This window comes from Hyperolius riggenbachi, chromosome 10 (assembly GCF_040937935.1).
Source record: "Hyperolius riggenbachi isolate aHypRig1 chromosome 10, aHypRig1.pri, whole genome shotgun sequence".
NCBI lineage: Eukaryota > Metazoa > Chordata > Amphibia > Anura > Hyperoliidae > Hyperolius > Hyperolius riggenbachi.
In genome coordinates, this window is record NC_090655.1 from 31,065,599 (window position 1) to 31,079,548 (window position 13,950).

Here is a 13,950-nt window from a genome sequence, read left to right on the forward strand (position 1 = left end):
CCGGTCCAATTCCCGCCGGCAAGGAGGCAGCGCAGCACTTTTTTTTAATTTTATTTTTTTTCTGGCCGTAACATATACAAAGGACAAGTGTTATACCCATTTACTGCTTAGTCAAATTACAAATTGTAGATTTTTCTTCTACTTTGTATGGGTAGGGATGATCAATGAACAATGAGATGCAAACAACATCTCACTGCATTCAAATGTCATGCAAATTGTAAGAAATTGGCTCATAATAACTTCCTGTCTTTTTCTTGGTCAAAGATCAAGTTGTCTAATACTTACATGAAATTTACATGCAAGGAGAAAGGATTTGCAGCACGGTGGCGTAGTGATTAGCTCTCTCACTTTGCAATGTGTCCCCGGTCTGAATCCCAACCAAAGCCCTATCTGCAAAGTTTGCATTTTCTCCCAGTGTCTGTGTGGGTTTCCTCCGGGCACTCCGATTTCCTCACACCCCAAAAACATGCAGATCAGTAAATTGGCTTCCCCTAAATTGGCCCTAGGCTACGATACATACATAATATCACTATAGTAGGGATTAGATTGTGAGCCCCTCTGAGGGACAGCTAACTGACAAGACAATATACTGTGTACAGCTCTGCGGAAGATGTCAGCGCTATATAAATACTAAATAATAATAATTTGCATCTCATACATCATTCCCTATTTATAGGTCAGGGAACTGGATCCCTTGGTCAGACATGCAGACACAGGATTTGATGGCAGTCATGGGATTCAGGGAATATTCCCTTCAGCCTGAAAGCAGGCATAATCCCACTTCCTGCTAGCAGGTGATTCCCAGGAAGTAGGAGAAGAATTACCTTGTTATGGGACGTTTCCCGCTCCTCCAGACTATTCCTCTGCTGACTAAGCAGTGCCAGCTCTAGTGAAATCTCTGAAAAGGTGTGCAGAAATCGCTCCATCTGTGAAAAGAGTTCAGCTTACATTAATAACTACGACATGATGCAGTTCCATGGTTTAATAATGAGCACTCTTGCCATGCAGTACTGGGTCCCTGGTTCAAATGTAGGCCAGGTCATAATTATACAGAAGCAGAGTTGTGGGGGCCCCTACTACAAAACCTTCCCTTCCTCTGATACAGGGGACTATCCTCCTGATCAGGTGTTTTGTGGCTACACTTGTTATTGGTGTGAAGATCATGATGGTCACACTTGTTTTATGAGCTCTGTAAGACGGACCCTCGGGCCATGAAGTTTGCCAAGGGGAGGCAGGGGTAAGGGGGTGAACATTAGAGGAGCCCTACTGAGGAGTCATCCTGTCTGCTCTACAGTGTGCAGAGACGAGACAACTGCTCTCTGTGCTCAGTGCGGTTTCAGGAGTGAGATATGGTATGATTTCAACTAGCTATATTTATGATGGAGAGAGACTTTTGCAGGGTAAGAAACCGTTCCAGGATTTTTAATAAACAACCAATGAGAGTCATGTGTCATGTGTGTCTGTAGGGAGAGGTGGGGGAGGCTGGCTGCACACCTGCATGAGGTGTGAGGGGGTGGGTTTGGCAGGCCTATGGACTTATCTACATTTCTATAAAATATTGTACTTTTTGTTGACATCATTAATCTTTTTTAATTTTTTGTATCACTAACTACTGCATACATGTCTGTTTAAAATTTTCAATCCAAACTCCTCTGGTCCTCTTTAGAGATAGTCAGGGAGATGCTAATAGGTATGTGCTGCATACAACATTTTATGCAGCTTGGAATTGGGCCAATCAAAATGTACAGGGAGTGTCTGCTCAGCCCAGTTCCAAGCCCCATATACATTATATAAAATTGTATGCAAGTTGCAATTATTAGCATAACACTGGGCAGATCTAGGCTTTTTCTGTCTAGCTCGCATAAGCTATCATTCATAAAGCATTCCCGCATGCGGAAATGCTGAGAACAGCCGACTTTACCGAACACATAGCAAAATCTGCATTCATAAAGGCTCTTTCCGCATGAAAAGCTGACATTACCGAGCAGAGCGATAAATCACCGCCTGGTGCGGTGACTATCGTAACAAATGTAACAAAATGTCAATTCATAAAGATTTACGCAAGCGGTATGAGGACGGGAAATACCTCTCCCTCTGATGTGGCGATAACAATGTTAAGTTAATGGAGACACAGACCTCCCAGGCAGCTGCAGTAGAGCGGAACACGGAGAAATGTATCAACTTGGCAGCTTCCTGTGTTCCTACCGCCTGCCTACCGACAGCCTAGTTCGGGAAATCTCCGCACTGCTATCGCAACTGGATACATTTTTATGACTGAGCAGTCAGAAGTCTAATATCGAAAGCAGTGTTTTCCCGCATAGATTTACTTTACCGACCACACTTTTATGAATGATAGCCATAGTGTTAAAAACCATCAGTAACAAAATGCTATGCCAACTGAACCCAGAGATCAACTATAGAGGCATAGACATGATATAAATAGTGCCTTGTTGCCCTTAGTATTGGCCCTGTGATGTGGCACGCTGTGGGAGAGGACATTTTGCACAGGGATGTGGACAACATCACTATAGAGTACTCCTTAGTAGGGGCAGTGTTATGTAAATCTTGCACATGCCCACTACATGCAGGAAACTGCATCATCACTGTTCGTCTGTGAAGAGCTGCTAAGTGCAGAGAAGCAGAGCAATAGTTGTGAATGGGTAATTATGTCTTTTGCTTCTTTTTTAGTTTTGCATAAGCCCCACCCATAGCCTGAGCTAAGCTCCACCCATCATCCAAACAAGGCCCACCCCTCATATCAATAACAAGGAACCTCTTTCTTACTCCCCTTACCACCCAATAATGCTCCCTATAACCCCCACCCCCAGCAGCAAGTGCCCCTTTTCCTCCCCCCACCAGAAGAAACCAGTGACTTCTATTTGCTCTTTATACCCTGAATGGATATAGCCTCTTTCAAGCATACACAAGGTGACATGATGAGATAGATGTTTAAGGACAGTGCCAAGCACACAAATAACTATGCTGTATTCCTTAAACATCAAAGTATGCAAGTTTCTGTCCTGGTCAGTACTGGGTCGGACTATGGCTAGGTACACATATGACATAACGTGAAAATGTGGCGTTTTTCACAGGTGCGTTTAAAGTGGACCCAAATTAAAAATACAAAATCTATTTTCTAAATTATAATAATAAATAGCAGCCTTTTTTCAGCTGCATGATGCCAAATATAAAATATAATACATTTATTGGAGGAACCCCTCCCTTCCTTTCAAATTGCCGGGATTTTTCCGGCAAACTGGTGGAGTAGATGGTGTCTGGCAATGGAGGAATTGCTAATGGCTGCCCCCAGTATAACCCTAGCTATAAAAAGAGAAGGGTGAAAAGCATGCACTGAAATGCTTATAGGCTTGTAGGAGTGTTTATTTATCTCTGTATGTGTCAGAGTGGTGCAACTAAATATTTTTAATTAAAAAAATGTTTGGTTTGGGTCCGCTTTAAGATCTTCATTGCGTTTTACTGCGTTTTTTTTGGTGCATTTGCAGGGGTTTTTTTACGCAGAAGCGCTGTTCATGCGTTGCGTTGTTCATGCGTTTTAATGCGTTTGTGGTTCGCTAATGGACCGCATGTGTTTTTTTTATTTATGTAAATCACTAGGAAGACAACAGGAAGCGGAAACAGAGATTTTTACTTTTTAATTTAAAAAACGCAACAAAAAATGCAGCAAAAAAACGCATGAAAAATGCAATAAAATGCAACGCATATGCATCACCAAAGACTTTCATTAGGTGCGTTTTGGCAGCCAGCCTGCATATTATGCAACACTACATGCGTCTGCAGAACGCTTACTGTAAATTGCAAGTGCAACGAAGCTCCTTCTGCATCCCGGAGACTAAAATTGCTGCATAAAACGCAGCGTTTCCCGCTCTGCAAGTGTTTCTGCCATGTGTGCACCCGGCCTGTAGCGTAACCTTCACTGAAATTAGGACCTGTTCAGACTGTCAGCGTATGAAGAATGCGTATAAAATCAAAGAAAAATCAAAGAAACGCAAGTTCAAAAACGCATGCGTTTTTCTTGCGTTCTAATGCGTTTTCTATTGCGTTTTGCACACACACGTGACCCAGGGGGAAAAAAAAGAATTATGGGAACCGCAGAGGGAAACTTACGCTAAAAACGCAATAGTACGCGTTTTTGATACGCGTCCATAGACTTTCATTGCGTCCGTTTCTATGCGTGACGCACAGAACTGCATGCAGCAATGCGGATAAGAAACGTATGCGTCTTATACGCATACATGTGAACTAGCCCATTCAAAAGCATTAGGAGCCGTTTCTATGCGTTTTTGGTACCCGGACACGTTCCCTGAAAACGGCTAGGAACGCGCATAGTCTGAATAGGCCCTTACAGCCATAAAAAGACCCCATCAATTTATTTTCACCTTGTGTTTTCTTTAACATAGACCCTGATTACTGAGGTCAAAATGGGATAAGAAAACACACCCATGCAGTGTTCCAACCCACGGCAACCAATCAGCTCTCGTTCTTTTGACTACAGTAAAGTCAAATCTGATTGGTTGTTATGGAATAGCTTTATGGAATACATTTAGTTTCTGGCACCTCTTCATCTTGCCGAGTCTGTGAATGTCCAGTTCCTGATGTGTCATCTTGACTCTCCAGAAAGGCATCAAAGTCTGAGAAGAGAAACAAAAAAATGTTAGTTTATACATCAGAATGCTTCGACTAATCAGGTGGATGATATTGAGGCTGAATATGCTCTGAAAAAAATTATTATAACCTAGATTGCAATCAAAACATGGTATTTGACTAAAGTAAGTTTAGGTCAGCAGTAAGTTGGCCACATACGATACAATCTTATATTTTGATAGCTTAAATGGTTTGATAAAATGATCAAATGCAACACAAAGTATACATTCTTTTTAAATAGACATTGAATTATTTATTCTTATACTATTCAAAAATATATCAAAATCATAATTTGATAGATTTATCTTTTTTCATTTTGATCACCAATGCCATCAATCAGTGGGAATTTATCATTTGTTTAAAAAAAACAAAAAAAAAAAAAACAGTGTAGCCACTTAGAAAAACCAATGAGTGAAACCAGGATGAACAACTCAGTAAAGATACCGAGATAATCTGAAATATGGTAATAATGCACAGGCACATCTGCCGTATTGTAAATCTGAAATGCATTAACCACCCTGGCGTTCTATTAAATGCGCCAGGGTGGCGGCGCAGCACTATTTTTTGTGGGGTTTTTTTGTTTTGTTTTAAATCATGTAGCTAGGCTAGCTACACGATTCCCTCCTCTCTGTGGCGTCCCTACCACCCTTTCGATCGCCACTGGCGCGTCTTCTCATAAGGAAATCCCGTTCTGAACGGGATTTTCTTTAGGGCTTCCCCCGTCGCCACCCCTCAGCGCTGCCTAGCACTGATTGGCCAGGCTGCGCACGGGGTCTCGGTGGGGCCTATAACACAGCGGGTAGCAGCGCATCGGCGGCGAGCGGTGTAAACACGCAGCAAGCAAAGTGCTTGCTGCGTGTTTAATAAAAAAAAAAAAAAAAGTTGTCAAAATCGGTCCAGCGAGGCCTGAGCGGCGCCCACCGGCGGTAATGGACGAGCGGAGCTCGTCATTACCGCCAAGGAGGTTAAAAGTGTTAATGCGGACCTGAACTCTTGCACAGGAGACAAGGATAGCACAGAGTAATCCCCGGTGTGTGTTTATAGAGAACAGCCTGTCTAATTCTCTCTCACCTGCAAGTAATGAGCTAGTGTAATTTGAGCGGTCAACCGACTCAGCAGAATTCTGAGCTAATATGTAAACACACGAGATTAACCCATTCTGTGCTCCCAGGGAGTAACCACTCTGCAGAATTTCAGTAGGAGTTCTATAAGATGTAACAAGGAAATGTTTTTCGTTAAGGGTGATGCTTATCTTTTAGAGCAGAGAGGACGTCCTGCGTTCAGGTCCCCCTTATGGTGGCCATACACGGTACAATAAAAACATTCGATTTTCCTGTTTATTCGATCTAAATGATCGAATTGAATGAAAGTTGAAAATATTTTTTTTTTTCGATCAAGAAATTCGAACGATTATCCCGTTTTTTCAGGAAAAATGATCGGACATTCTGGAAAAATCTTTATATTCGATCTAACGGAATAATCGAACTAAATTATCTAATTGAAAAATTGTACCATGTATGGCCACCTTTAGAGAGACTCAGAGATGAGTGAAGTGGCTGTTTTTTTTTACTTACCCAGGGCTTCCTCCAGCGCCATAAGCATGGATGTTTCCCTCGCCATCCTCCCGAGTGCCTCCGTTAAGCCGCAATCTTCTCTGGTATTCAGCTCAGTGACGTCAGTGGGGGCCTTCTGCACAAGCGCAGAAGACCCTGGCGGCTGATGTCACTCAGTCAGACTGAGCTGACTAACGGGGGTTGATTGCGGTTGAACGGAGGAATCCGTAAGGACTGCGGAAGGACACTGAGGGACGCATCCATGCTCATGGAGCTGGAGTAAGCCCCGGGTAAGTAAAAAACGGCCACTTGACTCATCTCTGAGTCTCTTTAAGCTGTACAGTGTGAAGGCTGACAAACTTGCGTGTAGCGCTCCTGCAACTTTTGACACACCTTCAAACTACATCACTCCGACCATTACACCAATCCTTATGGAAGAGGACTTAAAACAAACTGTGTTGAAGACCCACCAGAGGTTGTGGCCATTTTCTGCTCTGCCTAAAACTAAAATAAATATTTTACTGGAGTTGGGCTTAAATGCATGGGCAATGACTAATTTCCCATAAATCTAGCTTGGCCTGTTCTTGAATCCCTGAGGGAAGTCAGGTGTAAGGCCAATGGGAACACAGCAGATTCTGCATGAACCCAGCAATGTGGCAGATTTACTAGGGTTACGCAAAAGGATAAAGTCAGAAGTTTGGTCTCACCATCCATGACGGCATTCTGCACATAGAGCAGCTGCTGGTACAAATGTTTGTTGGCCTGAAGGTATGATGATACGAATGTCTGCAAGGTTAGAACAGGTTTATTAGACATTAATCCACATTATCAGGGCATTATTTACCATCCTGCAGGACAACGTAACAAGTAACAGCTGCGTTTTCATAGGTGGAAATTAAGCCAGACTATCTAGGTATGAGTAGCGTAAGGAGGGATTAGGACTGTCAGCTCTTTATGGTTTTCACACCCATTGAGAGGATCACTCCTCACTTCCTGGTCCTGAGACAGTACGCGCTAGGTCAAAAAGCATGATAAATTAAAAGCTGACAGTTGTCAGAATCAAAGTAATTGGGGATAAAGTAGTAATTTGCTAAAAAACCAATCAGAACCCTGGCAGAATTTATGATTTCTTAACCATTTTTCATAGAATACTGGACCACGACAACTGTCCCCTCAACTCATCCAGAACTACCACAAAAGACTTCAAGCCATCATTGATTTTAACCCTCTGGGGACCGGCTGCCTAACCCCCCTAAAGAACCAGGGCACTTTGCCTGCGGAGGGGCGCATTGGGGGGGGGGGGGGGGGGGGTTGGTCAGCAGCCGGATCCCTAGGACAGATAGTGTCCCCAGTATAGCCACATGTCCCCCGCATAGCCAGCAGCCTTAACTTACCTTCCTGGGTCCTGTGAGGAGCAGCTTTAGCCCCCTCCGCTCTGGTCGGCATCCCTGCTTGCACTGACTCTATGTTCAGGGTCCCAACTTGATGACGTCATCAAGCCGGGACCCGACACTTAAGTCAGAGCGAGCAGCGATACTGGGCAGAGTAAAGGCATGCGACGATCGCCGGGGGAACGTCGGGAAGGTGAGTCGCGTCTTCTCCTTCCCCTCCAACCGCTGCTGCCCAATAGCAATGTCTCCTGATCACTGAGGGGAGATGTCAGCTGTCATATGACAGCTTAATCTCCTCTCGGGTGCGCACGTTCGCGTTGGGAGCAGAAGCAGCAGATGGCATAAATCCAACGCCGCATCAGAGTAAGACAGCCACAAGTGCGACGTAACATTTATGATCAGCGGCCCCCAGGAGGTTAAAGGTAGCTATATATGGTATTAAGAACTGTGGTAGGTTAGCTTTTTGATCAGGGCCAATTTGGGTAGCTTGTGGAGTAAACAGTAGTTTGACAATAAATGACTTCAGCCAACCACTAACCATGAGCGAAAAGTCTTTAGGTTATCATTCATATTCTATAAAAAAAAATGTTTATGAATTCATAAATTCTGCCTGGGTATGTAAATTTATGAGCACAACTGTATGTACAAAAGGGAAAGCCCAGCTACTGGGGAACGTCTGCGCTGCGCTCTACCCCAATGCAAAGGGCAGGTAAGTACTTGCCCAGTCGGAGGAACAGACAGAGGGCTGGGAAGACCCCAGGATTGATTACTTCCTCTCCCCAGTGTCACTGCCCCAGCAGGTAGCTGAACACACATTTCAAACAATGGATAAGAATTAAAGAAAACCTGAAGTGATAAAATTATGGAGGCTGCCATCTTTCCTTTTTAAACAATGGCAGTTCCCTAGCTGTCATGCTGAGCTTTAGGCTTTAATTGGGTTTGAGTCACACCCCTGCAACCAGCATCACAGCATCTGATCTACTCAGATTCTGGGCCAGGGACGTATTAGCATCAGCACTTGGCAACTGGCATTGTTTATTACAGAATGAAGATGGCAGCCTCCGTATTCCTTTCATTTCAGGTTCCTTTTACAGTACAAGCAGACATGTATACAGTGGCTTAGCTAAGGAGCTATGGGCCCCACTGCAAGTTTTACATTGAGCCCCTCCAAGCACTCTATACATAACAATTGATAGGGAACCCCACTAAAACCTGCCAATGGCAACTACAGCGTGTCAGAGATGCAAGAAGGGGACGGGAAACAGCTTAAAGAGAACCCGAGGTGGGTTTGAAGAATATTATCTGCATACAGAGGCTGGATCTGCCTATACAGCCCAGCCTCTGTTGCTATCCCAAACCCCCCTAAGGTCCCCCTGCACTCTGCAATCCCTCCATAAATCACAGCCAGCGCTGCAGACAAACAGCTAGTCAGAGCTGGCTGTGTTTATCTCTATAGTGTCAGTCTGCTGCTCTCCCCGCCTCCTGCAGAACTCCAGTCCCCGCCAGCATCCCTTCCCTCCCTACTGATTGGAGGGAAGGGACGGGGGCAGGGACCGGAGCTATGCAGGAGGCGGGGGAGCAGCTGAGACTGACACTACAGATGTAAACATAGCCTCACAGCACGGCTGTGATTTATGAGGGATTGCAGAGTGCAGGGGGACCTTAGTGGGGTTTGGGATAGCAACAGAGGCTGGGCTGTATAGGCAGATCCAGCCTCTGTATGCAGATAACATTCTTTAAACACACCTCGGGTTCTCTGGGATTACCACTATTCAACGCATAAATAGAAGTGCTTATTAGCAGCACAGGACCAACAGACAGCTAATATTGTGGTTGAGGAAGAGCCTCTCTGGTAAAGGGGTCCCTGTGCAGTCGCAACCTCTGCCTCCCCTATTGCTACACCACTGAATGTATAAATAAATGTGACACCACTTATTTTAGATGAACACCAACAGATGTCAATCTGTGCAGTTTTGGGGCATTTATGGAGGCAGTAATCTGACCCGTTGCACTTGTTCGATTGGTTTAAAACATCAAAAATGTAATCTTTTGAGGCTAGGGTGACAGTGGTCAGTTGCATAAGACACGTCATAATGAGTGTGAACTGCAATGGAAATTGGCTATTGACTTTAATACAAAGTCTGCATGCAGTGAGTTAGAATAACGCAATCAGTTACTATGAACAGCCCCATAAGAGTTATATGGGCAGTGAGCTGACATGCAGAATTATTCTGCAACATAACTACCCACTGTGAAGAGGGCCTCATTAAAAAAAAAAAAAAAAAAGTCACAGAATTGCTAAAAATGTCACGCATGATCCAGAGTAGATATGTTAGAATCTACATTTACACACCCAACAGTCAAGGAGCACTACATGAACATCATTTACGAGATGTAAACAATGTATAAATAAGACTAAACTGGTTAATCCAATAAGCATCTGTCAAGATTATGTATGTTGTATATTAATGTGTACATTTCATAAATGATGGGTAATGCATTGTGTATGTGTTTATATGTAGGTAGATTCTAGCTTGTAGATCATTTTCAATTCCTAATTCTTGAAGTCGCTCACAAGTTGAAAAAGTGAAGGCACCTCTGACATATGATAAAGATGATGTGATGATAACAGACATGTGACTGGACATACCGGAGTGACTGCGGTCCGGTCTGCAGGAACCTTCCCCGGAGCGGACAGCACGTTCTCCTTCTTATGCATCATTGCAGACTGGAAAACTGAAACGCGGGGCAGCATCATTAGGCTTCATCCACCAGGTAAGCAAGAAAGGCTCTGGGGTACTCTAAACTTTTTATATGAGCCATTTGTAAATAACTTTTACAGAGCATAGAAAGGAATAACAAGTACTCAAAATAAGTTGAGCTAACTTACTAAACTAGAACAGAACTTTTCTTGCCTTATTTTAGCTTGATAGAGGTTGAAATGTAAAACCTTATCTAATGAGAGGAAAGCCTCTGGGTCCTCCAGAAGCTTCCTAAGCAGTACTCTGCCATTACCTGGGACCCTCCTTAAAGGGATACTTAAGTCTTAGAAAAAAAATGACTTTTACTCAGCCGAGGCTCCCCTCAGCCTCCTGCAGCTGAACTGTGCCCTAGCCGGGTACCTCCGATACACCTGGACTCGCCGGAGGCCACTTCCGGTTTGGCCGTCACCAGCCAACAGGCTGGGAACGCGGCTGATTATCCACGTCCCTGGCCGCAATAGCGCCCTCTACAATGCTATTGCGGCCGGGGACGCGGATAATCAGCCGCGTTCCCAGCCTGTTGGCCGGTGACGGCCAAACCGGAAGTGGCCGCCTGCGAGTCCAGGTGTATCGGAGGGACCCGGCGAGGGCACAGTTCAGCTGCAGGAGGCTGAGGGGAGCCTCGGCTGAGTAAAAGTCATTTTTTTTCTAAGACGTAAGTATCCCTTTAACCACTTCGCATCCAGACCTTGTTTCCCACTTATGGACCAGAGCAGTTTTAACAGTTTAGCTATGTCCTTATTTAATCAGAAATAACTTTATTCCTACTTATGACACAGAAATGAAATATATATTGTTTTTTTCAAGACAAACTAGGCTTTTATTGTATGCCACTTTTTCCCTCGAATACTTTTGCTTTCTATGAATTTTAATGGGAAAACAAGAAAAAAAATAGAAAAAACATTTTTTAGTTTTACCAATTCCAGTTTAAAAACTGCTGTAGATAAACAAAAGTTTTGTTTGGCTATTCTTACCGCTTATCACAAAACTTAGATTATGTTCCTGTCACAATTTATGGTGAAGATATTGGATTCTGAAATAATGCCACAGAGTGTATTTTTCACTATGAACTGAGAAAATAAAAGTATTTTTAATGGTAAAAATCAATCTCATTAGGTCAGGAAACATATATTCCCGTTCACCAATTAGTGCTGCATCAGATAGTGCCAGAGATGTGCACAGGAACATGGCCAGTCCTGCACAGCACTGCTTCTGCTACAAGACGTATCTCTACTGACTTGTGGCTTACATGAAGTCACAGAGGACGTAGATATACTGTAGTGGTGGAAAAAGTGGTTAACATCGGGGCCACACTCCTCTTCTGGCATGAGCACAACCATGCTGCAGCCACGCAAGCTCTGGCTTAGTGTGCAGGCGGGGTCGTACTCGCGCAGATGCAGTACTGCCATGATCATGCTTGAAGATGAGTGCGGCCCCGACCAGATTACCAACAAGCACTTGTCTGTAATCTTTAGAGGGTCGGTGAGTGGCAACGGGGGACCGGAGGACGGCACAGGAAGCCTCTGTAGGATCCAGAAGGTTTCCTCTTCATAGGCAAGTATGTGATTTTGCAGCCAAAGTTTTGGCTCAGGGTCACTTTGACAGATAAACAATAAGGCAGGATTCACACTTGTCTGCACTGTCTGTGCATGCAAATTGTCAGACAGTGGGTGAGTTTGAATTACAACGTGCGTGTTTTGCCAGAGTAACAAATGAATGTTAACCACCCTGGCGTTCTATTTAAAGTGGTGGCGGCGGCAGGTTTTTTTTCATGTCATTTTTTGTTTTGTTCATGCTGCCAACTGAAAGTTGGCAGCATGAAAGCCCACTAGAGGGCGCACTTCTGATCACTTTCGGCGATCACCAGTAAAAAGAAATCCCGCGGAGAGCGGGATTTCTTGTTAGGCTTACCCCGTCGCCATGGCAACGATCAGGATGACGTCATGGACGTCAGACGCTTCCGATCCAGCCCTTTGCGCTGCCCGAAAGTGCTTGGTCCGGGCAGCGCAGGACTCTGGCGGGGGGGTCTCTTCCGCCACTGCGTGCGATCGCCGCTGATCGAAGACCACACGCAGCTAGCAAAGTGCTAGCTGCGTGTGGCATACTTTATTGGAAGTAAATCAGCCCAGCAGGGCCAGAGATATCAGCCTCGGCGGCTATGGACGAGCTGAGCTCGTCCATACCGCCAGGAAGGTTAATCAGAAAAATGGGCAGAGTGTGCAAAATCATGCTGCTAGTAAATTTGTTCCCCCACATGTGAAAATTGCATTTAGATGTGAACAAGCCCATTGACTAAAGACTCATACACACACCTGACTAAAGTTGGCTGATGCCTGCCTCAACTGATAATCAGGAGCATGTACAGCAGTCACTGACCCTCAAGCGATCCACCTGGTGGATCAACTTACCCCCCGCAACGGCCTACTGCATTGTTCACACTGCTCCCCCATGTGACGTCAGACATGGGCCGCTCTGTCGTCCCTCCGCCCCCCACATAGCAACGCAACGTTGTCAGCTACACAGTTGTTTTGCATCTGTGCAGCTTGGCCCAGCGATGTCACCCAAGGGGATAAGTTCCCGATCCCCAACAGGCAACATCCATGAAAGACGTGTACGCACCTTTATATTGGTTGCAAACTGTAATGCTAATTCACATACAGGAAACGTGCATCAATGACAGTCATGCGTGAGCCCTGCCTCACTTATAAGAAATGCCTGCTGCATCAAGCCCATAGTGCTAAAGAGGCATCCGGCTTTCACCTCTCTGTAGGGCCTGGTAGGACGTGGTGCGTTCCTCCATCTTTTGTATCTGGCCGTGGGAAGAATCGAGCTGATCCTGAAGATCAGACATGGACTGTGTGTGCTTCAGTCTCTCCTCCTTCAGATGTTTCTCCAAGTTCTTCATTTCCAATTCCAACCTGTTTACATCAATTTTAACACATGAAGAGCTCATTTTATAAAAAGTACCCAAGATCTGTGCAGGTATGGGAAGGAAGAGCAATGAGACAATTATCAAGTAAAAAGGGAAGGAATCATTTACAAGCGGTGTGAAACTTTTCTGAAGCTCGTTATTTTAACCAGGGATCAACCCATGTGATATTTTACTATCTTGGTAACAGCTTTTACTATATCATACATGTCAAACTCCGGCCTGCGGTCCCAATCTGGCCCTCAGAGCCATTAAATTTGGCCCTCAAGTGGTTTCCCCACTTTGCATTATGTTTGGCCCTCTCTGGACCACCAGGGAAGCTATATTAGAGGTGAAGCCCTAGAACACCAGGGTAGCAATATGGAGGTGGTAGAGGGAAAAAACTAAACACCAGGGAACTGTATAGGGGAAAGTTGTAGCCTCTAGGCACCAGGGAACTGTGTAGGAGAGGGAGGACCACTAGGCACAAGGGAACTGTATAGGGGTTGCAGGAGGCCATTAGACACCAGGGAACTTTATAAGGGAGCGCCTCTGTTTGCTATAACTGAATTGCTGTTTATCCCCTGCTTATTGCCTGAAGAAGTGGGCTCTGCCCACGAAACGCGTTGCATCTTTGGGGTATTTTCAATAAATGTGTATAGCTATATATTTAC

The 13,950-nt window shown here is 44.7% G+C and overlaps 1 protein-coding gene across 3 annotated transcripts in view; it reads right to left on the reverse strand.

Annotated features, from left to right (window-relative positions):
- LOC137533948 (uncharacterized) overlaps window positions 1-13,950 on the reverse strand; it is a 238,874-nt gene that overhangs the window by 165,633 nt on the left and 59,291 nt on the right. For all 3 annotated transcript variants that reach the window (XM_068255268.1, XM_068255267.1, XM_068255269.1), the window contains exons 7-11: window positions 13,129-13,286; window positions 10,257-10,342; window positions 6,923-7,001; window positions 4,576-4,649; window positions 825-926 (exon numbers count right to left, since the gene is read on the reverse strand). In XM_068255268.1, coding sequence (XP_068111369.1) covers window positions 825-926; window positions 4,576-4,649; window positions 6,923-7,001; window positions 10,257-10,342; window positions 13,129-13,286 — 499 coding nt within the window. The remainder of the gene's footprint in view (window positions 1-824; window positions 927-4,575; window positions 4,650-6,922; window positions 7,002-10,256; window positions 10,343-13,128; window positions 13,287-13,950) is intronic.